Source organism: Neomonachus schauinslandi, chromosome 5, assembly GCF_002201575.2.
Source record: "Neomonachus schauinslandi chromosome 5, ASM220157v2, whole genome shotgun sequence".
In the NCBI taxonomy this organism is placed as follows: Eukaryota; Metazoa; Chordata; class Mammalia; order Carnivora; family Phocidae; genus Neomonachus; species Neomonachus schauinslandi.
The window spans coordinates 124685790-124712768 of NC_058407.1; the positions used below are offsets into that span (position 1 = coordinate 124685790).

The window sequence follows — 26979 nt, forward strand, 5'->3', positions numbered from 1 at the left end:
TCTGATGGCATTTCTTACCGCTTTTGTTCCCACATATGTGATTCTACTGCCTCACTTAATTTTCTCAACAAGTCTATTATCTGCATTCGTGCTATCAAAGTTTAAAATTCAAATGGAGTAGGAAGGGAAAAGTGAAGAGGGGAAATCGGAGGGGAGACGAACCATGAGAGACTATGGACTCTGAGAAACAAAATGAGGGTTTTAGGGGGGAGAGAGGTGGGGGGTGGGTTAGCCCAGTGATGGGTATTAAGGAGGGCATGTACTGCATGGAGCACTGGGTGTTATACGAAAACAATGAATCGTGGATCACTACATCAAAAACTTATGATGTATTGTATGGTGACTAACAAAACATGATAAAATAAAATTTAAAAAATTAAAAAATTAAAAAACAAATGGAGTGGAGTCCCCCATGCAGATAGTAGCAGTGAGCATCCCCCAGGCATCTTCATTTACATCTCAGCAGGTGTCCATTGTATATATTTTGCCTTTGTGTTCTTGAATGTCTTCCCTTACACTTAATTAATAACTTGACTAGTGGTTCCTTGTCTGATGTTGACACATCCTGTCCCTGTTCCTTGCCTTGTTACTGGGTAACCCTTTCTCATTTTGACTACTGGGATGTTGGCAGCCTTCTAGGGCATACTCAAGATAAACCCTATTCTCATGATGTGAGATTTCCCAGTACCTATCTTTTTATCAGATCAAGTGTTTTCCTTCCTCACCTTGGGAAAATACAGGTCATGTGGCTTATCCCAGAGACTCCTGGGCAAATGGGCACTTGCCTTTAGGAATGACATGGTCCTGGGCACAGTATGGAAAGCAATCTGATGCCCCAAAGAAAGCCATCCTCCTTTGCAACACCAGAGGGATTACTTGAACCAAGACAACCATTCTCCTATTGAAGGAAATTACATTAAACTTCTCCTCCTGGAAAAAGGAAGCTTGGAAATTAGAAGCAGATTTAAAAGTCGATCATTAGCCACCCAGTGCTTATCTAAGACACCTGAAATTTGAGAGCTGAGCCAAGGAAAAATCAAAAGTCAACATCCATTGACTCTGTTTGGAGGTGTACTATATATATTCAGCTAATCCTGGGTAATCAATACCATAGATAAGAACATTATTTATTTTGCCATTCTGGGTGCAATTACACAGTTTACCCTGTGCAAACTGCACTTCATAAAAATGGCAAATCAATGCTAGTTATCAAAATCCATCCGCATGGATGGATAGCCCATGAAAAAGAGCTTTGCAAAATGGTCTCGAAAGCCAATCTACACAGCCAGCCCCACACGGGTCAGCTTATTACCTGATTAATCACACAGGCATCCTGGCAATCTTATCGATTCCTCAGAACCTGGACATGACATCACTTCTAATAGCACATGCAATAATCCATTACCACCATGCAGAATAGCCATTATCCCGGGCTGCAGCCGTTGATTGCCTGATTTAGCCTCATGCTGAGAAGGGCAAGTGGAGCTCTGATGGGGGCAAATCATATCCAGGGCAGATGTGAAGGACTTTCATATGGAGGAATAGAATCTGTCTGCCACTTGCAAGCAGGATGTCTCCCTGCCTCTCCTTCTCTGGATGGATAGTTGAATAATCCTGCCAGCATGCCGATGACCTGGAATTTGAGGTCTGTGAAGCAAGGGATGCTAAGACAATATGGACTAATCCTCCACACAGGCCATTAATATTTTCCACTTGACATTCTCTACAGCGTGATCATTGCCAGAAAGATTGAATGAGATTCTGGGATGCCCAATTAGCACGTGAGGTTTCCATGCAGCAAATGCTGTATTTTTTTCCCTACCTCAGAAGAATGTAGTCTGGTTTCCTTTGTGATGGGATGTGTATTGTTGAGTTGATGGGGATGGGGGTCTTATTCTGGGCTAATTAATTCTCTACTCTTAGTCACTCCAATGAAACTACTGAACAGGGTGTTCTCAAAGGTCCAAGAAGAAGCCTCTTTACCACCCAATGTATGTAGCTAATTTGCACGACCTTTAAGGAATGCAGAAGGATAAAACATGGATGTCATAGGGGAATATGTATGAAGAGGCAGAGAGGTGGATGGTGAGATCCACGAGGGCTATTATGTTGAGGCAACAGGAAAACAGTGTGCAGAAGTGAGAGTGGAAAGTGTGTGTGTGTATGTGTGTCCCATTTACAAAGAACTTTGACAAATTTCATTTCATCCTGTTGGGTAGCTGTTCAGTAAACTTCCAGGTGTAAATCAGGTAAAAGGTTGTTTTACTTCTCTACAGATACCTCATCACAGGGGGAACTAAGTGTGAGGAACAAAAGCAAACTCTTCCAAAAAGCAGAAGCTCCCTTGTATCCTCAATTCCTGGCCCAGCACCTGATACATAGTAGTTATCTAGCAGTTAATGGACCCCAAAACCTCTTGCAGTGTGACCCTGGGCAAGTTACTCCATTTCTCTGTGCCTCAGTATCTCCATCTTCCTCTAGGGAAAAGGAGAGTACCTTCTTGGTGAGATGTTATGAAAATTAAAGAATCAATATATCTAAAAGCCTTTAGAATAGGGCCTGCAATAGACTGTGCCATGTAAGGGGGTTGCCCTTATTCTGTTAGACACTCAAGAAAGTAACTGTTGAATGAATCATGCAGTGTAAGCAATAAAAGGATATTTTAAAAATTGGTTTAGACAAGGGCAAGGCCAATTGCGTAGAGCTTGGTATGGAATACAAGAAGAGCACAGACAATGTAATATCAGAAGCAAGTAGCAGACTCATCCCAGCCCACCAGATCTCTACCAGCAACAACAATTAGGAGTCAAACTGAACAATTCAATTCAATCTTCTTTTATTTTCTTTGTCTGGCTGGTCATGGAAGAGAACTATTAAATAAAGCCCAGAATGTAGACCAAGTAGACAAGGGAAGATTGAGGGAGGAAGGGAGAAAGGAAGGAAGGAAGGGAGGAAGGAAGGAAGGAAGGAAGGAAGGAAGGAAGGAAGGAAGGAAGGAAGGAAGGAAGAATGAACGGAAAAGCAGGGAAAGGAAGGAAAAGTTTATCTGCCTACCCACCCTAGCTGTAATTATACCTACAGTTTCTTTCAAATGCCCTAAGAGGAGAAAAGTCTGTCCAAAGATGGACGATGTCAACAATGCACTTCGTCAATGCAGACCTGTGTTAAAACCAAGAGAACCCTCAACTTTCCTGCCCCAGGGGGGACTGTGAATAATCTCACAGGCCTTGGGCATGTGAGGTCTGGTGATAACTGTGTTGCTTATCTTCCTCCTGCTCTTGGGGATATTGGGTTTCGTGTTTGGCCTAAATTCCAGCCACTTTTCAAATATAAAATTATGGATGCAGGCAGCATTTATGTTTGCATAACCTCAGTCAGAGCTTACTCTAATAAAAGGTGACATGAATGACCCAGGTTAGCTGAGTTAGAAGCTAATGGGAAGGGTGATGGGGCTTTTAAAGAAAGACAGAGCTTCCCTTCCCAACTCCCCTCACCCCTACTCGGGAATGTTCCCAATAGCTGAGCGGTTCTTCACGTGTGTCTTTGGTTCAAGCTCACCCTGTTTATCCTCTCACCTGTTTCATAGGACAAGGAGTATAGACCCCAAACTTCATTCAAGGCCCGTCTTCCCTCCCTCAGCTCAGGGCTGCTGTGGGGAAGGCTGGCATGTGGCTCCTGGCTTCCTCCTCCATGTCCCTCCCCATGGGCCCTGCTCCCTGAGCTGCCTCTAGCACGTCTGGGCTCTCTCTGTGGGGCTGATGGATGTCTAAACCTAGTGTTTAGGTCCTTGTGGAGTGGAGTGCCTTGTGGGTTCTTTGAACACCCTGTCCCCTCCCCACCACAGTTCCCTGGCACAAGTGATGTCTTTTCTTCTACTTAGTCATTTAAGATCCCTTCTTGCCCCACAGCCCCAGCCCCTTTCTCCTGGGGTTCCATAGCCCTTCATACACCACACTGAGCACCTGAGACGGACCAAGATCAGCTCTCTTAGGCACTCGTAGCTGACCCAAGATGATGGGATGGAAGTTACTTCCCCTACACCATTCTTCTCTTCTCTTGGCTGCCACCCATGCTCAGGCAGGCCCTATCCCCTAAAAAACTCGCTGTACCCCTCCCAATAGGCTCCTTCTCGGAGCCCCCTGCTGGGCCTGAGGTGAGGGGGCAGCAGGCTCCCGCCCTCCTCGTTCTTCTGACTCCTTTGCTGACAGCCTGCAGAACCAGGTCAACATGGACCTCAAATCTGGTCTCAGACTTTCCTTTGCATGCTTCGAGAAGACGCGGAGAAGGAGGGAATGGTTGGCACCTGTGGTCGTCAGACCTATGAAACCGAGAGAGTCCCCTTTGAACATGCTGCTAAATTTACAACAAATAATGGCTTGAGATGGACATTAGAAGAGGCATTTACACTGTCAGCTTTGTATCTGTGTCCTTAATGTAAGCGGTATTTCACCTTGTACCAGAGAGAGAATGAAAGAAGACAAGGGTACCGTTTCTTGAAATGCTTCTGTCCTTATTTTCCAGAAGGGCGCTTCAACTCACTTTCCCAACACTGCTCAGTTCACTGCCCTTTGCCCCTGCCCCCCACCCCCCACCGCCACAGTGGCCCCAGGCTGCCCTCGGGCCAGGAGCTTCATTATGGCACCCCACTGTACCCACTGTGTGACCTGTTACCTCCTTCCTCCCACCCCCAAAACCTGGCCCAAACCTCTCTGCCCCGTTATCCCTTCTCTCCGGATTCTGGCAAGTGAACAAAATAAAGCTGTGCAGATGAGTTTACCTAGTACCAGTGATTACAAGTCTGAGGTAAGATACGCATACACGGGGAACTTCGGGGGGCCAAAGGGATGAGACTCACGAATGGTCATTTCAGGCACTGGGCCACAGTTGGGATGAACGCTGGAGGCCGGTAGTCCAGGCACAGTCTGGACAAGAGGCTGCAGTGACCAGTGTCCCCGTTTCTGTGTCAGTTCTCAGTATCCTATCAGGAACCCCCCCCCCCCCCCCCCCCCCGCCAACCTTCCCATGGCTTCTCAGCACATGCCAGCTCAGTCGCTGGCCTGATCTGTGTCAGCTGCCATGCCCCTGTCCACACACTCAGCAGCGGGTCTCCCCTCTCCTGCGGCTGCCCCCCACTAGCTCTGGTGTTGTCCCGTGCTTTCTCCCTGACAGGCCATTTTCCCCCAAGCCCCCTCTTCCACCTCCTGCTATTTGTGACCAAGAACACCCATTGGATTTGATACATCTTGCTTTGGTGTGTCAAGACCATTGATTTTCCTGAAATATGGTTCGATCGATCCCTATGCATTTTCATTCCAGAGTTTGAATGTAAACACTTTCACTGAGATGGGAAGGAAATGTTCAAAATAAACAAAAAAAACTCCACCAGGCCTGGGTGCTCTGCTCCAAGAGGCATCAAACACAGCAGCTACAGGGGCTCTAGAGCAGAGGTGGGTCTTCTCCATCCCGTCTCCTGGGGGTTCACTCACTGCATCCCCGCAGCAGGCTCCCCATCTGTCCCGTGGGCCATTACACTGTGCCCTGGGTATGCGGGGGACCTCCGTGCCCACCATCCTGGCAAAAACATGCTTTCTGTAAGTAATACTCTGTTCCAAATATTTCCCCCTTGCTTTTCTGTTGTCTTATAGTTACTCTTTTTTCACCCTCTCCCAGTCCTTTATTCCCAAGTCTCTGGTCTCAGTGCTGATCTTGGGCATCTACCCTCAGATCTCTTCTTCCTCTTTCCCTCCCCCGCCCCAATGGCTGTTTCCAGGGCTCCCGGTCAACTGGCTGGCATCAGTGCATGGAGGATGCAGTGAGGAGGCTGGAGGGGAGTAGAAGGGAGGAGCAGGGCCTTCCTCCCCCTCCCCCCTGCCCCCCACTTGGCCTTGGCCCAGGACTCCAGCAGTGATCAGGTCTCACCCGCGGGTCCACAGGGTTCCAGCCTCTACAAGGTGACCCGGGCCCTAGGTTCCTCCTTTTACCCCTCAGGCAAGGGGCTGTCCTGCCTCCCTAGCTCCTGTGGGCTTCTTTGCTCTTCTTGTCACCCATGCTCCTCACCAAGGGAGAGCAGAACAGCAGTTCCGGAGACTCTAGAACTGCTCCTTCTTATGCCATTTCCTGGCTTAAATTCTCTCTTTTTCAAAGCCAGGGATTTTTCACTTTCTCTGTTAGGTCTCATGGATATCTGTCCTTTCTGGATTTCTAACCTGCTGTAATCTGATGAAGTCCTCTGTGTCACGTGAGAGTATATAATGGGCCAAGTCAGGCCCTGAAATCAAACATCTTGACTTTGGTTTCATCTTAGATCTGACAGTTCTAGCTGTGTTACCTTGGTCAAATTATTAACCTCTCTGAGCCCCAGTTTCATCAACTGTAAAATATGGACCCCGAAGCTCATTTCTGCGTTGAGATAGCCTTGGGTCACCTTCTAGCACGCTGCCGGGCAACTGCTAGGTACGCAGTAAACGTTAGTCCCCCTCACCTCTCGGAAAGTGGTCAGATCTGCAAAGGTGTGAATGCATATCCCTTCCTGGGAAACAGATCTGTATTCTAACAGTGGCCTTCTGAAATTAAATGCTTTTGTCTCAATAACTAATTTTAAATGTGTAAATCTTAAACACCTACAGCAAAACCATAAAAAAGATAGTTTTGGACAAGCTGACCTTTGAGAGCCTTCAGATCTGTCTGAGGAGGTGGCTGGCTACTCTGTGGGGACTGCAGAAAGCTCCAGAGCCAACCTCCTCCTCCCCATTAGCTGGGAGAAGGCACTGGTGCTGATAGAGAAATGATCCTGCTCCTCACCCCCCGGGGGGTAGAGTAGATGGGGCTCAACTGTGTGCAAGCCTGGCTCAGGGTTATTTTTGTTTCCATTAACATTCTCTTCTATATGTATTTTAACCTTAATCAAATGCATATGTTTTTGTTTTATTTGCACTTAGTTCATCAAAGTGTCCTTTATGATCTGAACTGTGCCATGAGGCCTTAAGCTCTTCAGTGAAACACTCATTAATACCCCTGGGAAACAGGAAATTGCATTTAGTCAAATATAAATAAATTCAGTTCCCAGGGGCTTTGCCCTGGTCCGGGTCAGGGAGGAGAGACAGTGACTTCTCAGCTGATGTGGTCCAGCGCCCCCTCTCAAACCGCCCTGGAAGGAAGCAGTCCCAGGACTCGCGACAGATAAGTGTTTTGAAAATGTGCCTGTCCTTTGTTCAAAACGGTTCCGTAGTCGAGTGGGCTTTTATCAAGGAAATTCGACGCATTTGGCCCAATCACTGGGTATCATTCCAGATCTATTGCCACCCCAAAATAGTTTGAAACGAGGCAGTGCAGGAAGGAAGCGAGAAAAGGGAAAAAAAGGTATATAAACCTCAACCACCTAGCCAGAGACGCTCCGCAAGTCTCTCCTTGTTGCTGGCCTTCTCTCTCACCCCCTCACTGGCTCCTCCATGCACATATGGAACCAATTACGAACAAAGCCTGATTGTTGTATATTTGGAATTTCCCACATCAACTTGATGCTTTCTTTAACTGCCTCTTAATGTGTGTCTGCACTGGGTGACCAGACCCACGTTTCTATCCTTCCCACCCTACCCCCACCAGCACCCCCCTTCTGAGAGTCTTTCCTGGTTCATTTTCCAGCATGTAAACCTCCACTTCTTCCCCCTTGCACCCCGCCCCACTTCCTATTAGAATCTCTGAATAAACAGAACTTTCTTTTCCATGGTTGGCAATAAACTGGTCTGCAGAGAGTAAATAAAAGCCGGATCCCAAAGCATATAAGTGATATCAGGCTAACACCAAAAAGCATGAATTACTACAAAGGAAATGGCATCCCTTTCATAAAACCCAGAATGGAGAGGAGCAGCTGATGTAGAAATACATTACAAACAAACAAACAAACAAAAAAAACACCCTCCAATTCTGGAAGCCCCTTACTTGTTTTTCTTTATTGTAATTTTCTCTGCTATAGATAAGCATATTTGGAGGGGGGAGCAGAGACAGGGGACCACAGATGACGAATATATCAATTACAAAATATTACAGAAAAGTTAAAATTTTAGGCCATGTGTACCATCCTTCAGAGGATTATCTGATCTGGAATTACACGCTATTTTTAGAAAAGAATAGGCAAACGTGATGGATGAATCTGAACTTAGTCCTTTTCAGAGCCTTGTAAAATCAAACAGAACTTCTTCACATTTACTGACACACATAAAAATAAATGTTCTATAACACAAACATTTAAATGAAGAGATGCCAAATGCGAGTCTGTCTCATATATTCGATTCATCTAGACCACGTGATAACCCAACATTTTTTTTTTTTTCCCTTCTCTCACACTTTATCTTTGCGGACTACATTCACATATATAATTAATTGCACTCCTACATTCATTTTTCTATGCACTGGAAAGCAGGAGAGAAAAACCAGACAGGTGCATCTGATGCTCAGGGTCATACGTGTAATTTATGACCGCGAGCAAGGATCCCTCCAAGTCCCCAGTGCGTTATGTCACGGGTCTGCAAATATTTTTCCTGTGTTCGGAAAAGAGTGAAATCAGAATGCAGGATTTCACATTAATCTCCACACCAGATGGTGATATTCCAAATAGTCTTTTTAAGGTGAGCATGTGACCTACTGTATGGCCGAGGGGCTTTGGAGTCACGTGACGGAATGAATAATACGACTGATAGCTCTTCGATTAGACAACTGACCTGGTTACCGTCTGTAGCCACGAGAAGCAAAGTTGCCATTTCTGGATCACTCTCCCCAGAGGCACAGCTTGCCAACTTCTGGGACACGCAGTCTCACCGAAGGACTGACAGGCAGGGACAGACAAGGGGCGGCTAACGCTGTTGCTGAAGGCGGGCTGAAGTTGGAGAACTTGGACTATTTTTCTGCTTCCCCATCCCCCCGCCTCCCAACGAACCACATCGACTCATATGGTCGAAAGAAAAAACTCTTTCGGTTATTTGATATTTGGGAAACCTCCAGGAGACCATAACTTAGTTTGGAGGAAGCCTTGTCTCTCACTTTGCTGGGAACACACGCACACGCACACACACACACGCACGCACGCACACACACTCACTCACACACAGGAACGCACATACACACAGGAACGCACACACGCGGCTCTACACCATGGTGGTTCAGGCTGCAGTGGCCCCGAACAGATCTCAAAGACTTTTACTGAAAATTCCTTATGGATCTCTGAGAAGACGCAGCGTGGAGAGGGTAAGCGACGTGGCGAGCTGTTTGCTTTGCGTGGAGCAATTGCTCCAAAGAAAAGGAGTTGTTTGTTTTCATTGTACATAGCATCCCTTCTGCTCGCCCTGTTTTCCTGAAAAATTTGAATTCCTGGGACGGTAGAATACTAGGTCGTGGGTAAATTTTTTTCTTAAGAGAGGATGATGAAAAAATTTGAAACAAATTTTTGCCAGGTGTGCATGTGGGGGTGCTGTTGAGAGATGAGATAGGAGGGTAGAGACTGGGGTGGGGACTTTCCTTTGGAATCGGGATGGGAAGATGTGAGTGCCTGGGGAGAAGAGCAAGGGCTGCAGGCAGATGCATTAGTACGACACAGCTGCAAATTTCCTCTGTGGGGTGACCGTGTCTTCAAGGGAGGCTTTGATGCCTGGGGGGTTTAAATTATGCCCCCATTGAAGAGAATCCCCTCTGTTGTGTTGCTGCTGTTTCACATACCTTGCTATCATTTTGGATTTTTTTTTTAATACTACGGATTTAGGCTCGAAATGACTCTGTTAATTTTCTGAAACGTGCTTACTTTATGGCAACCCCTGGCAGAGATGATCCTGTAAAATAATAAGGATTTGTCCTTCTTCGGAGTGACTAATGCACTTTTGGGGATGACTGAAGTTGATACAAAGCTAGCTGTCCTTGGGATGTTGGGCTCGTTCACGGAGGGACAAAATGCCTACACCCCTGCAGGGGTGGAATGCTTTGTGGGTCTCAGAACCCCCGAAGCTCCTGTTTGAATCACGGCAGGCCCCTCTGTGGGCTGTAGAGTCTACTTAGACATCCTGGTTTAAGGTGGGATCTAACAGCCATAAGGCAAATAACTTCATAAAAAGCTCTCTTGATGGATAAGCAACCTGCTGCATCTTATAAAGGGGAACAGGGTTGAATTCGAGTCACTTTTTCTGGCTGGTATACTTAGTATTCAGTGATTTTTAAATGTAAGGAAAGCACAGTTGAAACTTTAAAATATGAGGGTCTATTTAGAATGCAGGTGGGCCTGATCTCCTGACTTGTAATGAGGGACGTTCTTTCTGCCACTTGAGTGCTGATGAAGAGAAAAAAGCTTCACTTCCTATTCTGTTTGTCTGTAGGTCTTTATTTTGAGACATATGTCTTGGGCTCAATATCAGAGTCATCAACTAGTATACAGTAAGTGCCTATCGCATGCTCCCTTCTATACCAATAGCTTTTGAGCATAGGACTAACAGTTACAGCAAATGTTAAAAGTATATCAGGCTTATATTGGATATGATTTTAGGTTTTGTTGAGAATTTCCTGACCTTTGCGGTAACTAAGTTTATATCATGTGTTCTGTGCACAACTAGTCATTTAGAAACATGAATTGTACACGCTGGAGTTCTGGAACCTGGCAATACTTAGGAGAGAGTTATCTGGGCATAGGCACAAAAAAATTCCATAGGAACCTTTATTTAACCATTAGAATCTCCAGATGGATGTTTGATAGATCGTGGATTTTTAATAAATCCAGATGTATGCAGTTACCATTTCTGTTATTCATTGTTAACCAATTTAAGAAAAACGGACAGCCTACGAACACAGCATCATACATAAAACATTGTCACATGTGTTGGCATCTACTTACGTTCAAAACACACAGACCTATTTTCTGCCCATGGGCACACACCCGTGTTATCTGCCTCTTAGATCTGCAAGCTGCTGGGCCCTTAGGAGAAAGCACACACATCACTGGAGCATCAGACATCCTATTCATCTCAGTTGCTAGAGGCGAAGCGATGGGGCTGGGACACCATCGCTCATAGGAAGAGTGCCCCTGCATTCCTTATGAGCCGCCCATCTCCCCTTCCACTCTAAGGGAGGTTGACACTAATTGGAACCTAGGATGAATGTGTCAATTCCAACTGGGCATTTTATACTGTTGCCGACTTGATGACAATTTTCAGAATCAGAGTCAAACATTTGTGTAAAAGGAGGGCAGGAAAGGTGAGACGCGGCATCTGCTTTAAGGGCAGATACTGAGAACCAGCACTCTTTTCTTGGGACTCCCTGACTTAAAAGCAGTGGCCCTTTTCCAGTTACATCAGCAGCCTAGAGGGTGACAGACATTCGGGTTGGTTTCCATTGTCTCGCGATATGTGATGATCTTAAATCTCGCGTCTGTACTGTCTTTACTCCAATGCACTTTTATATTCGTTACTTCGTATTACGATCCTGAGTTGCTGGCGAGACACAGAGAATGGGGGTTATCACTCTTGTCCTGTAGGAACAGGGAAGCCAAGGCACGGAGGGGTTTAATCTTCTGTCCAGGGACATAGAGTCGACCACAGAGCAGGACCCATGTCTAAGGACCCAGTATCTTCTGTCCCTGTTTCATCACCTTTGCTCCCTGGGGGAGCATCAACATGGCAGCCTGCCCCCAAGCAAAGGCTTGTAAGCAGCTTGTCACCAGGACTTCCCATGAAAGGGAATATAGAAGACTCACGACCGAGGAGAAAACGATTTCCAGGGCTGGTCATGTGCCCTCAGGCACCCAGGAGTGCATAGTTGTTCCTGTTTTCCAACTGCCAGTTGAGTTGAAAGAAAAGAAGCACACCTTTTTAACTATGTTGTCTAGACCTCTATCAAATCCTGATTCAGAAACACTCACTCGGGCTGCAAGACCAGGCTCAGTTTTTGTTCATGGTTTCACGGACTACCACGAGCCCATCACGGAGCTAGGTGAGGTGGGAAAAACAGCAGAAATATAAATACTTTGCTTGGTAAGACAAGAGAGATTAGGGATACAGGTTTACATAAACAAAACAGTATTGACATAACAGGGCACGAATTTAGCTACAAAACAAGAAATGAAGACAATTTAGGTGCTACCGAAAGCAGGAAGGTGGGATAGAAAGGGTAGGGCTTGCAGTCACCGGGTCCCCAAAACTGAGAGCCTCACCCTTTACTAATTGTGTGTTCTTGACCAGAGTGACCAGACTTACTCAGTGTTCTTAGTTTATACATCTGCACTATCCCCCATTGAGGGCAGTTGTTAAGGATTAGAGGGAACGTAAATAAGGACCTAACACAATACCTCACATATAGAAAACAATCATTAATGACAGAGTATTTTTAAAGTTTGCCTAACTTTGAGTGGAGGAACACTCGGCTTGTATTTTTCATAGCTGATGGCCTTGGTCATCACACTCTTGGTGACACTTCACTGTCACCTGGAGAGGTCCTTCAGGGATCTTTACCAAGTAAAGCCAAGACAGACAGGATTTCCTGGTGATAATTTGCCTTGGACTCCCAATTTTATGTAAGACACTTAGAAAACAAAATGTTTCAAATTCATTGCACGAAAATGCCAACTAACTAAACTTCTCAAGCCCATATGCTTCTATAGGGTCCCTTCCTTCCAAAGCCAGATGTTGTTACTCCAGAGGTAAAAATGAACTTCATGGAAAATTCTCATGCATCTAAGAGCACAACATGTAAATGAATTAAGGAAAGAGTAAATGTGGACCTTTTCCCTGGGAGTTTGCCTTGGAGCGGGGTTAATGTTTTTATGAAACTAGTATGACCCTCCACCATGAGGAAATGTCATCATGTTGGAAATTACCTTTCTTTAGAGTTCCAAAACCCAAGAATAAGTAGGCAAAGCTTCCTGTGGCCCAGCCCGCTGTTTCAGATGTGTGTTTATGAAGGATGCTCCTCTTCCTGCTGATTTATCCTCTCTAGCATCCAGACCCACATATCCCAGGAAGGGCTGGACATCTCTGTTCTCCTGAATGCTGCAATACCTCAAATTCAACATGTCCAAAATGGAATTGGTCATCTTGCTCACAATCCTGCTCCTCCTTCAGTCCACCAGCTACCTGAACACCACGAGCAGAACCCAGGTGCCCTCCCTGCCTCCTCCCTCCTCTTGGCTCAGCCACCATCACCTTTCACTTTCAAACAGTTGCCATTTGTGTTCCACCAAGTCCATGCTCTGTGTTGCAGCCATGTGATCTTTCTAAAACAGAGGCATGGTCGTGTCCACTCATCTACTTAAAACCCTGAAGTGGTTCCTGCTTCAAGATAAGTACTTAGATAAATGCCTAAATATAATTACAAGGCCTTCATGATTAGGACCCTGCTACCCTCTTCAGCCTCAGTTCTCCCCCTACTTTACCCTGAGAGTGCTAGACTCCAACCACACTGCACACGTCTGAGGCTCCTCTAAACCACTATGCTCTCCCCTGCCTCAGGGCCTTTGCATGTGCTTTGGTCTGCCTGACACACACCACCTCCTCCCTCTACCTCCTTAACTTCCCAGTCACATCCTTTCAGCCTAAAATTAACACCCTTGGGAAGGCTTTTCAGAAACCCTGCCCCCTCCCCAAGTCTGAATGAGTGCTCTTCCTTTGGGCTCCCCTACGCACTGCATTTTCCCCTACCCACAGCAGCACAGATCACACTGCACTGAATCCCCCTGTTTCCATCCTATTTCTGTCACGTAAAATCTCCACATGATGACAAGCTCCTTGAGGGCAGGAAACACATCTTGGTCTCGGGCTCATAACAGGAGTGTGATAAATATTCACTAGATGAGAAAAATAAATGAAATCTGAAAGTTTTTTATAAACTTCCCTCAGAGAGAAAATTTGGGAAGAAGAGCAGAATTAAGAAATAAACAGAAACAGCCTCATTTTTTTTTTACATTAAATTACCCCATGCCCAGTTATTGCTGACGGGAAATGTGTTTGCTCTTACGTGTTCATACAAACTGAGGAGACAAATGCTCTAAACTCTTAGACCATACCATGTGTCTTAAAGTAGAAGGAAGCATGTGTGTGAACAACTGACCAGACTCAGCGTATATGTTTCTTCACAGAGTAATGTAAATTTGACATCTTTATTGGGTTAAAAAAAAAAAGAAAAAGGAACAAGAAAGCATTCTCTTTTGCCACAATTATTTGAATATTTAAGTGAAAGGATTTTTTTTTTTTTGTCTTGGAAAGACTGAAATGGTGTGATATTTCTGGAGCAGTATTTTTAACGCAGTATAAATTAAACCTCTTTGCACCCACATTATTCATTATTTGATGTGTTATTTCAGGTTGACGTATTGCCAGTCTATTATTTTGCAAACCATTACATTATCACAGCTGCTAAACTGCATAACTTAAGGATTCAGAATACAACAGAGTCTCTATAGTTGAGTGTGTGGTGCTTATATTCTGAATGTATTCATGCAGGGAAGTGTGAGACTTTACCAGAAACACATACAGCAGACGGCTTTTAGTGGATATTTATTACCACTGAAAGCAGACAGCCAAGAAACTGTTCAGACAGATCAGTGTATTCACACATACTATTATCCAACCCCCTCATCCTGCATAAGGTTTTGTTCCTTCTATAAATATAGCGCTCTCTGGAGAAGAACATGGCCTAGCAGGGACTCCAGTTCTCTGGTTCACAGGCCGAGTGGAAGGCCCTTTTCCCTTATATTGGCTAGTCTTGTGCAATTCTAAGTGACCCAAACTTGGTGAACTGACACTGATTTTATTTCTTACGATAGCTTATGTCAAGTTAAACCAATGACTTCCCATCTTGGCCAGAATGAGCTTTTCAACCTGCTACATTGCAGCTCTGTCCTCAAAATCAATCATGTAATCACTGAACACTTTCTGTGGATGTTTTGAAAACAGATCTCTTATAAATTGCTCTAGCAGAGTGAATACTATCCACCTGTGTAACATTAGAGTTTCTTTGGACACACAGTTAAAAACAGTGCACTTTTGTTTGGATTGATTCATTAATGCACCTCTGAGAACAATATTATCTTACGTGTATAAAACAATATGGAAGAAACTATGGCCATGGACCTTTGTCTTCTAATCTGAGAGTGGATACACCACATCTGTGGATTTTTCATTCTTTCTTTTCCTTTCTGGTCGCTCAATAGATAACTGCTTCAAAGGACTTGGTCAGTTTTTCTCCTAAGCTCCAGAACCTAGAGCAGTGCCTGGCATGTATATTGGGTGAACAAATATTTATTGAATGAATGTGAATAGATGAATAAAAAGAATGTCTTCATTGTCATAAACTCAGTCCTTCAATCAAAAAGAATTGTCACCCGAAGGATAGGGTTGCAAAGTGCCTGCCTTTCTTATGCAGATGAATATCTGTGTCATTGTTAGTCCTACGAGGTGACTTATTTTAGGATGCTAGCTCTTCCTGGTAGAGAACTTGCTCATGAAAAACTTATTGAAATTCCTCTACACAATTAACATTTTTGAGTGTGTGGGCTGTCCTCCTCCTTCCCAGTCAGAATCTGTATATGAGTATTTTGAGATAGTCAATCAATATGTCTCTGATCCTTTTCCTCTACTGCTTGCTAACTTCTCTCAAAAATGCCAAGGTCACATTTCCACATGGATAATGCTTCCACATAGTCCTCTGATACCTCTATTGGAACATTAATCAGGAAAACCAATAAGGCTTAGAAGTATATTGATCATTTCTGGAAAATGTGGTCCGAGTTCAATCAGATCAGTCTCAAAATACAAATACTGCAGGGAATGTAATACTTAGGACCCAATACATTAGTTATTAATTCCACAGATTTTTATTTAATACCTACTACATGCCAGGCCGTGCTCAAGACCTAGGGGATGTAGCAAAGTCTCTTAAGTGATGCTAAGGCCTCTAAGGAAAAATAGAGCAGGGAGGTGCTGCAATTTTAGATGATGAGGCTCTCGGTAAAGATGTTTGAGGAGAGACATACAGGAGTTAGGGGATGAGCCACAGAGCCCTCTGGGGAAGGACTGTGCCCAGGAGAAGAAACCGCCAGTATATAAGAGATGCAACTCCAGAGCATCCTTGATGGGCTTGGAAACTAGTCGGGGTGGGGGGGGTGGGTAGCTGGAGCTGGAGCAGAGTGAGGGGATGGGGTACATGGAACAGAGCAGCCATCAGGGAAGTGCTAGGAGCCCCGGTGACAGAGGGCTGTGTGGGCCATGATAAGGACTTGGGGGTTTTCCTCTGAGTGAGACAGAAGAAGACCAGTGGCCTGGGGACAGAAGGGTGACATCAGCTGACATGTTTTGAAAGAATCCCTGTGGCAACAAGGCTGATAGGAAAATGGACGGAAGCAGGGTGACTCACTAGGTCATTAGTGTAATAATCCTGATGAGGGATGATGATGGTTTAGATCAGAGGATATTCTGGAGGTGCTGAGAAATGAGAAATGAATGGATTCTGGATTTATCTAGAAGGTAGAGTTGACAGGATTGGCTGATGGATCAGGTGGCAAGTGAGGAGAGGAAGAGAAGGGTCAAGACTGACTCCTGGGCAGCTGTAACCTGGGGTTGACACTAAGATTGGAGACACTGCCGAGAGGCCGGTGGGAGTGACAGCAGAGGCGGGGGGAGACTGAGAGCTCTATTTGGATGGAGTGAACTTGAGATGATTAAAATTCACATGGAGAATATTAAGAATGTAAGTTTCACGTGCAGGTGAGAGTTCTGGGCTATGGAGGTAAATGTGGACATCGTCATGGGTGCCCTGAAGCTGGTTCGTCCAGGCTCTCAAGAGCTGATTGTGCACATCTCTTCCCAATTCCCCATTCAGTGGTGACAGGTGGGCAGCTTGAGATGGGTCATGGTGGGAGAAAGGCACCATACAAATTAGCAAACATTACAAATCAGGCCTTATTTTTTTTCTAGCGAGTTGATAGTTCAACTAGGATACTGCCAACAGATGGTGTTTAAAGCCACAGGACCAGGAGATGTCACCTGGGGAATGTATGTGGATGGGGACAAGGAGATGTCTGAGGACTGGACCCGAGGCCACTCTAGAGTTTAGAGGTCAATTCCATGAGAAGGATCCAGCAACGAAGACTAGTAAGGAGCAGCCAGTGAGGTAGAAATAGAATTGGAGAGAAATTCTCAGAAGGGACCGTCAGGCTATCCAGTGCTGCTGCTAGCCATGGAAGATAGGGACTAGGAAATCACCTCATTACACTGTTATCAAAAAGCCTGTGTGCAAACGGCATGCATCAAAATTGCTGGGCATTTTCTAAATCACAGAGGCCTAGTCTCCAACCCAGACATACTGAATCTGAACCTCTGGGCCATACAACATGGACTCAAGTTTGAGAAACAGTACCTGAAGTATAGTTTTCCAGAAACAGAGGCACCAGGGAGGAAGAGAAAAGAGCACAGCCTAGGAAGGGGGAAAGAATGCAGACAGGAAAAGAGAGAGTCTGGGGACAATTTTCACTCCACCAAAGTCAATCTCGGACACAGCAAGTGATGGGGAGAAATGAGGGGAAGGAAGCTTATTGACAACCAAGGCCAAGAGTGAGTCTTCCTCCTGGTGGCACCCTAGAAACACAGTGTTCCTATTTGACATCTCCAACCCCCCCCCCGCCCACACACACACTTAAACCACCGTATCAGAAAGGTAGAACTGCATTGTCCCTTACAGCTTGTCCAGCCACAAATAAATAAATAAATAAACCCACAAGAAAGAAGATGAAAAATTTCAATATCTTTTGTTGGTCACCTATATCAAAAGCGAACATTCCCCCTCGAAGTTTTAGCTTTCCTAAGATCTATCTGAAGAAGACCTCTTTTGTTTTGTTTGGCTTCTGAAATTTTTTTAAAAAATGGATTGATGTAATCATGTGTCAGGGCTTCATAACCCAGCCAAGTCCCAGAATATATTTAGAAAGTATAGTTTAGGGTTGAGCCAGCCACTGAGGGACTGAAAAGAGCAAGTCCTAATTTGAACTCTGGATTTAAGGCCTCGGAGCTGGCCTGCAAAAGCAAATGGGTTTGAATTGAAATGGAAGAAGTTATGTCTTTGACATCAGGCTCTGTTTCACTGGGCCTTCATGATGTTCTTTTTTTTTTTTTTTTAAAGATTTTATTTATTTATTTGAGAGAGAGAGCACATGAGAGGGGGGAAGGGTCAGAGGGAGAAGCAGACTCCCTGCTGAGCAGGGAGCCCGATGCGGGACTCGATCCCGGGACTCCAGGATCATGACCCGAGCCGAAGGCAGTCGCTTAACCAACTGAGCCACCCAGGCGCCCCATGATGTTCTTGTAGAAGAAAATTGTGCTCTTAACTGCCAGTTGGGTTGAAGGAAAATAACAGCCATTAGCGATTTGAACAGTCCTTGAGGTAGATCCCATCAGAGGGTTCACCCAGTTCCAGCGTGCAGATTTCCCTTCCCCATCACCGCCCATGTTCCCCTTCTAGGTAAGGAGGTGCCTCTGGGAGTGTGAACTACCAGTGTGAGAACTAGTGTGAGAACAGTTTTAATAGCAGACGTGTTGTGGGTCCCTCCCACGATTCTGAGCTGATGATGGTGAATAAGACTATTTTGTTTGTGGAGCGGAACTGGTGGGCCTGGGCACGGATGAGCTCAGTTGTCAGTGCTCGGAGCACAGCCTTCTGCACACGAGCAGTAACACCCTTGCTCTTGCAGGGCTGTGTTGCGTGGCCAAGTCCGTGCGTATAGGCAGCAATGCGGGGGCCAGGTCCTAGAACCCCTGTTGTGAAAATGTCAACCCACTACTTAAGGAGAGGGAGAGGGGAGGGCACCCCTCATCCTGCTGGGCTCCAGCTCTGAGTTTTCAAGCAGCAGAGCTTTTAGGAAGAGGAGCTACGAAAGAAAAATAAAATCCTCCAGAAACACTTACTGATTTGAACTCAGCAGCACAGAGCGATACACTCATGTGATCACTTCCAATGGCAGCTGGGCAGTTTCTCCCAAGGACCTGCTCTCAAAAAGCAGGAGCCAGGCTCCCTAGGCCATGTGCCATCCCATCCAATGTCTTCTCAGTGCGATAATACCAATATCCTGTGGCATTTTGTTCAGTCAGGGTCCGTGCTCAGAGCATCTTCATTGTCCCTTATTTCTAGTACAATTCCTTAGACGTGTGTGTTCTGCGGTCCCCTCTGGACAGTAGTGAACCAACATGCCCAACAGCAGATAAAAGTATCTTTGAGACTTCGTGACTTCCTTTTTCCTTCAATCAAATGGCCTTAAGGTGGCATGAGAGAAACGTGTGTAATGTGCAGGCCAAGACTTTCCTGTCCCTTCGGAGACTCACCAATCAGAAAATGGTTATTTTCAAGAGCTTATATGTATTTCCTATGGTACCCTTGGGACCTAATCCTTCATGTTAATCCTGGAACGCCTCTATTCACATTCAGTGTCCTGTAAAGTAAGGCCCCATCCAGGCATTATAACTCAAACCCTATACGAGCCAGGCAGTCAGATAACTAGGACATCAAGGAAAGGGGCCCTAGCAAATGGGGCCAGCACTACTCAGCTCTGCCACCGGGGAGACAGGGCTTGCTGGTCCTGCACTTCCGACTTTTCCAAAAAAAAATTTTGTGCAATTTTTTTCTAAGTTAAGGGAAAATGTCTGTGTGTGTGTGAGAAAGAGAGAGAGAGAGAGAGAGAAATATCTCAATTTTTTTGTGCTGGCAACCAATCCAAGCTCAAAGAAAAGCACTGCATGCCAACAAAGCACATTTGTGGGCTACATTTGGCCCACAAGATGCCAGTTTTTAACCTCTACAATAAAAAGACTGCCACCCCAACCTAAACATCTATGTATTCTCTCTCCCCAGTCTTGAATTTCATAAAGAGGAGACATCTCAATTAAAAAAAAAAAAAAAAAAAAACCCTAATCCTGGAATAGATCCTCAGGCCTTCCAGCTGGCATCATAATCCTACTGCTAAATCAGAATTTATTTTTAAAAAAAAGAAAAGAAAAGAAACTCTTTTGACAGGTTAAATGCAAATTTTAAAATATATTTAAATAAATTGAATGCATGTCCTCCAGCTACAGGAAATAGGAAGACAGCATCCTCTTCGCTGAGAGCATAGTTTTGTCACCTAGCAAGGAGAAAAGAACTGGGGAGCAACTGAACCTACAGTCCAATTACGGCCTGATAGGACAGCTTAGCATCAGCCACATTCTTCTGCTTTCAGCAGATGTTCCCAGTGTTAAAGGAAACCGTATCGAACAGTTTCAGCCAATGAAGCCATCGCCCCACCACCCAGAGGTCTATAGTTTGCCGCTAACCCATATTTACAGACCGGCAGTGTGTGGTGCAACTCAAAACCAGAGGCCACATGAGAACCAAAATGAGGTTCTTTTATGATCAAGGTGGTTGACTGGTAACAGCTGAACTAAAACCTTTTAGTTCTAAATCACTTCTTGCATGCTAGATGGAAGGGAGTTCTGGGGTCTCAGCCAAGTCCCCGGGGGCGAACTTGAACGGATTCACAGCTCCCTTTCTGAGGAACGCGTTGGCTCTTCCCATCAGAACTCCTGATCCTAACCAGGTGGAAGGGTGCTCCAGGCTGGAAGACAATGCCAGTCTCGCTTCCTAACTGTCCCTTCTGAATAGCAACGCTCACTTGTCGTATTTGCAACAGAGACGTGTCTCTTTCATTTTCATCTCAGGATAGCTTTATTTCTGCCTCTTCCTAGATATGGTCCCTGTGAACTGACTGCCTTCTAGCACTTAACCCAAGGGTTCCCAAGGACATCCGTCCCCAGGAAAAGCAGATCAATGGAACTATTAGCTATTCATTACTTTAATTCCTTCGTGCTATATCTTTAGGAAGTTAAATAATCAAATATCAATATACCTGGGCCATATTTTCTCAACACTCTGCAGGGAATATTTTGAGTTAAGATTTTATTCATCTTTATTGAGGCTCGATGTTTAGCCTCCTTTTTTCCGACAAGCAGCAGCTCATTCTGGGCCTGAACCCGGCCACAGACCTAGGTCTCGGGCAGGACACGGAGCAGAGGGGGCAGGAGTTTCAGAAGATAAAACCAAGGCCAGATAAGAGGGTTTGCTGGTGCCTGTGATCTCTGAAACAAGCCCCACAGACAGGTGAATGGGGCATGAGTCTTAAAGTGTTAGGGCTGGAAGCATTTGCAATGAACCAGTCAGACGGAGGCCGGAGAAATTAGAGAAGTAGATTCAAAGCAGAAGGTGGGAGGAAGAGTCTGGGTGAACTGAGTGAAACCCTTACACAGCTGTGGTGTGTCCTAGCACAGGGAGCGGGTGGGGAATGGACCACCTTGATCGGAAAGCCAACAAAACGGGCGCCTGGGTGGCTCAGTCGTTAAGCGTCTGCCTTCGGCTCAGGTCATGATCCCAGGGTCCTGGGATCGAGCCCCACAGCGGGCTCCCTGCTCGGCAGGAAGCCTGCTTCTCCCTCTCCCACTACCCCTGCTTGTGTTCCCTCTCTCGCTGTGTCTCTCTGTCAGATAAATAAATAAAATCTAAAAAAAAAAAAAAGAAAAGAAAAGAAACACACAAAAATGCTTCCGAGGCTTTTTCAAAATGACAGTTAAAGATATTGCTCCTTGGGGCACCTGGGTGACGCAGTTGGTTAAGCGTCTGACTCATGGTTTCGGCTCAGGTCGTGATCTCAGGTCCTGAGATGGAGCCCCGCATCGGGCTCTGCGCTTAGTGCTGAGTCTGCTTCAGACTCTCTCTCTGCCGCTCCGCCACCCCCGGCTTGCACTCTCTCTGTTTCTCTCTCTCTCTCAAATAAATCAAGATATCGTTCCTTACATTTTTCAGTATCCCTTATATAAATTCCACCCTATTCATTCCTTTTAGGAGATGATAAGATTTGCTTACCTTTTTTACCTTTGTTGCCAGCTAACAAATGGGGCAGCTCATTCCAGAAGCCTTTTCACAGTTATCCCACCCTTTTAAGTAGCTCTTTTTTCTATTTCTATCATCCTTCATTTCCTAGTTTACTCTTATTTTCCATGTATTTATTTATATGCCTATATTTTCCACCCCTGCCAAGCAGCAGAGAATCCTGTAAGTTCCCCTCCTGTTTGTATTCCTTTCTGAAAGGGAAACCAACACAATGGCAACACAGACCATTGAGAGTAAAAAATAGAACAAAGCATCCTACTTCCCTTCTCTTGGCAGAACTAATGATCCCAACAGGTGTATCAGAAATGCTTAAAGGTAAGCTGAGACATGGGAACATTGCGCTCTGAGCAAGGCAGTTCTTTTTCCCAGAAGGGAATGAATGCATTCGGAGCGTTTAGCCCCGACAATACAGAGCTACTCCATTTCACCCCATTGTGCGTTGTGCGTACCTGGTGACTGAGCACAGCCCCTTGGTGGCAGTTGAAGGGGTGTTCTTGGGGAGAACAGAGAATACACCGGAGATGGGTATCCCCAGTGGAGGGTCAGAAAGTGCGTACTCCTGTTTGGAATCTCTGCGTCTGACGCCCAGCTTCCATACAGGCTGCAGCTAGGCCTGGCAATGACTTTTCTATAGCGTCTTAACCCGCCGTGCAGAGGGCCAAAAAAGAGGCAGTTTCTGCCTCTTCCAGGATGTTGGAAGCCTCTGTTTTGTCCTTTTCACCCTACACTTCTTTTTTCCTTTTCTTACTAAATGTTGCCGTCAGTGTGCTCTGCTGTAAACTATCAGATACACAAGTAACAATAGGTTCCTGGGAAAGATTTGCTGCTGCAGGCGATGGGTCAGTGCCAAGAAGAGGAGTAAAGCCAAGAACGCTGTTTTAGGGAAACCACAGCATTCAGATAGCAGTTTCGGGATCATTGTTCAATTCCATTAGGGATTCTGAGTCAGCGTCTACCTCTGAACCTGGCTCCATGATCTCCTCCAAGGGGGGTGAGGGGGACTTTGAGCCCCACATGCTTCCAGGTACCTTGGCTTTCTTGTTTTAATGTTCAAAAACAGTCCATTACTGGAATATAGTCTCGGATTTTGCGGTTCACGGGGAAGAAAGACGGTAAGAAAAGCTTCAAGACAACGAGGCTTCATTGGTGGGTCAGGTTTACTCCGAGAGGAAGAAATAACACATCCCCAAACGCTGGCTCCGGGATTTAGCAGCTTTCTGAGAATTTTTTACCTTGAGATAGAAGATGTCACTGTGCTAGGACTTGTCCACTTTGCCAGGCAATTGGCTCTCCCATGGCTCAGCTAAAGTGTCGAGGAAGCTAGATCTCGCTCCCTGATGGCTGAGACGTCAGGCCAAGAAGTTCTGGCAAAGGAAGGCCTCCGCATTGTGCTTCCTTCCATCCTGCAGTGAATTAGCCGGGTCAGCCAGGGTCAAGGAGCAAATATCAAGTGACACATTTTCCTCCCTCCTTCCCCAGCACATCTCCAGATACAGCCCTCTGGGAACAGGAGGAAGGAAATGCACTGATCGGATAGACGCGCCGGCCAGGCCCCTGGGGACGGAGGGGAGAGCACCTCCTTCTGTGGGTTTTCAGGCACCTCATCTTCCTCTCCCTCCCCAACCTCTCCACGCTGATCTCAGGTCTCCGAGAAAATGACCGGGAGCAAAGTCAGAGAGAACGTTGCCGAGACCCGGGGGGACTTTGACCTGATAGCCAAAAATGTAAAGTACAGTTATGCAATGAGCAGGTGTGGGTGTGCATCCCCAGTGTAGAGCAGAGGAGAACAGCCGGAGAGGTGAAATCATGGGCCCAGGGTCATACAGCCAGCAGTGGCAGGTCTGGGATTGAATCCAGGCAGTTTGACTCCAGGGATCGGACTGGGGTCTAAATTAGAGTGGGACTCTTGGGGCCCAAGCTGCTGAGAAAAGTGTCCTTGCGGGAGGAACCAGGATGGCCAGCTTCGGCAAATGAAAACACAGGACACTCAGTTACGTTTGAATTTCGACAAATAGCTGCTTAGTGTAAGGATGCCTCGTGTTGTTTATCCGAAATTCAAATTTAACTGGGTGCCCCATATTTTATCTGGCAGCCCTGACGATCGGGGCCTCTTCCATTTCTCCTTCTCTCTGTCTTTCTTGTTTTCCTCTTGTATTCAGTGTGCTATCCCCCTGCTTTCCTTGATTTCTCCTCCTAGGTCCTTCTGTGCAATTTCTGAGCTCGACTTTGGTGCGTCATCTTGCTTGAAAATCAGTTGTAATGATCATCTACTATTGTTTGAGAGCCCGTAAGATGCCAGGGCTTCGCTGGCATCTTGTTGTTCAGAAGACTCCAAGTGGTGATCTGCGTTCTCTAAGCCATAGGTGTTAGGGTACGTGCGCTGGGAATCCTCCCTGCCCCCAGAGGAGAAAAGCAGGTGCTGCACAGAGGTACGGGGGTGGGAGGTGCCACCCGAGGGCATCGGGGAGACTTCGATTCCCCCAGCCCTGCCTCACCAGAATACTTCTGCCATCGTTCTTGTGTTTCCCATCTAAGATTTCATGTGGGCTAAGATTTCCGTAACTTACAAGTCACCAAAAATCACCGTTCTCCGTTCTAGGCTGTTATGTTCGAAAGCAGGGCTTCTCAAACCTCAGTGGACAAGGGATCACCCGGGAATCTTGTCAAATGCAGATGCTGATTCTTTAGGTCTGGGGCGTGGGGCAGGGCCCGAGCATCTGCATTTCTAACCAGCTCCCAGGTAGTACTGAAACCAGGGTCCGCGCAAGACACTTTGAGTAACAAGACTCTGACGTATCTTAACTGATGCACGTGGACATAGATTATTTTTCTTTCTCTTCTTTATTTCAGATATCATCTATCATCCATCTCTTTGACTGTCCCTATACCTATCTATTATCTTTACCCTGACCCTATTATGCAGACATATGGGCAAGATCAGTGTGAGTGTCCAATGCACTCGACAAGAAATGAAATCCTCCTGGTGCAGGAGGTTATAAGAGAGAAAGGAAGGAACACAGCACATTGAGATGTCCCTTTCTGAAAACATTCCTTCCTTGCATACTGCGGACACTTAAAATACAATCCCCTCAGAAATAGCCTCTCCCTCTTTGACATCCTCCCAAGGTCAAAGAGTCCGCTATGAGACTTTTACATTTGCCGAATTTGGAACTCCTACAGACCTGAAACAGTCCTGGGTCTTAAAAAATCTGTAACCCTTGCATGACCAAAAGGGAATGTGTATAGGCTGTGCATCATCCTTTTAAAAAAAGTCCCCTGCACAGATGGAAGGCAGATCATGGCCTTTAGGCAGGAAGGAGATTATTGCATCCCTCTCTCTGTTTTGTACAAGTCGGAAATAAAATAAGTAGGCCTGAGACACCAGCCTTTGTCTATTGTCTGATCAGATATTTTTCATTTTCTACCATATCTCAAATGTTTTGTTTCTGTTAAATTTAGAGCTCCTTCTTTAAGAAAAAAAAAATGAAGTATTTATTTTTCAGCCACAGATGATAGCGAGTACTCCTGCCTTGGAGTGATTTAATTTTTTTTCCCTCTTCCTCTACAGCTGTAGCCTTGTTAATTGTAGGTGGGAAGCAAACTCTGAAATCATTTGACTTTCTGCTTTGCTTAGAAATCTTGCTCCATTAAATTGTAGGATATCCTCCTTAACAGGAAGTCAGGTTCTGCGATCAGCAACATTTGTGTTCTTTGTGCATCGAGATAAAGAAGAGCAAGGGTGTCGCCTGCAGTTTCCTCACGGTTAGGGGAGAGTGGAGAGAGAGGACAGATAGACAAGAAAATGACCCAAAGATGAGTCACTCGTTTCTAAAACAGGAGTCTAAATGCTCTTTGTTGACGGCGGCTTGTAACCTCTGAACATTCTGGTCTCCCAGCCGCAAGGACAAAGGAGTGAGTGATTCAGGGTCTCAGTTTGACTGCCTCATTCCTGCCTTTGGGGAACCCAAGGGCTGAAATATCTCGTCATTAAGAAACCATTTTAATTTAGAAATAAACACGTGTTACTAATACTCGGGCTTTTCAAGTCAGTACGCGATCCTTGTGATGGGAGGAAACCCCCATTTCTTTTACCAAAACGTTTCTTTTAACTCTTTTATTATTCTCTAGGAATAATTAAAGCAATAGTTGGGTGGAAGGTCTTTAGGTGTTGATTTTCCATCTCGTGTATGGGGAAAAGGTCATTTACGAGCCTCTACCCCGGACCTGCTACTCCACCGGAGTGCTCCTTCCCGTGATACTCAGAGGCGAGCACAGGGCTTTTGGAGAGGCTGTTGAAGAATGCAACCCATACACAGTAAACTGACTTGCACAGCTCAGTTGCATTGCTCTCAGTCACCCTGACTGTGAGAACTAAGGGCTCTGGCAGGCCTAGATCAGTGGCTCTCAAAGCGTGTGGTCTCTGGGCCAGAGATTCAGCCTTAGCAGGGACTGTGTTAGAAATGCAGATGCCCAGGCCCTATACCCAGTCTACTGAGTCAGAAACTCTGGGGTGAGGCCCAGATATCTGTCAGGTTTTTTTTTTTAAGATTTATTTATTTATTTGAGAGAGAGAGAGAAAGCAAGCAAGTGGGGGCAGGGCAGGGGGGTAGAATCCTCAAGCAGACTCCCCGCTAAGCCCAACACAGGGCTCAATCTCACGATCGATGAGATCACGACCTGAGTGGAAACCTAGAGTCAGATGCTCAACTGACTGAGCCACCCAGCAACCACCCCCACCCAGAGATCCCTGTTTTAAGAAACCCTCCTGGGGATTCTAATGCAGGCTACAGTGTGAGACCTGGTAACCACACAACTCAAAGGAACTTGTCTGCAGGACAGAGACCTCCATGCTGCTGCTTTTCCTTGGCTGCCCGTTAGAACCCCTGGCATGCTTTTTAAAAATATCGATACCAAATCCTTCCCCCAGGCGGATAAAATTGGCATCCCTAAGGGGGGGAGCCCGAGTCAAAACATTTCATGAAAACTTCCCTGGTGACTCTAGCGAGCCGCCAGGGTAGACCACAGTGAGTCTACAGGAAAGGAGGGACCAGG

General features: G+C 45.8%; 1 protein-coding gene across 1 annotated transcript in view; it reads left to right on the forward strand.

Annotated features, from left to right (window-relative positions):
• The first annotated feature begins 9147 nt into the window (after positions 1-9147).
• The window catches only part of FRMD4A (FERM domain containing 4A), a 293292-nt gene continuing 275460 nt past the window's right edge, over positions 9148-26979 (forward strand). The window contains exon 1 of the mRNA XM_044915543.1: positions 9148-9240. Within this exon, the coding sequence (XP_044771478.1) occupies positions 9148-9240 (93 nt within the window). The remainder of the gene's footprint in view (positions 9241-26979) is intronic.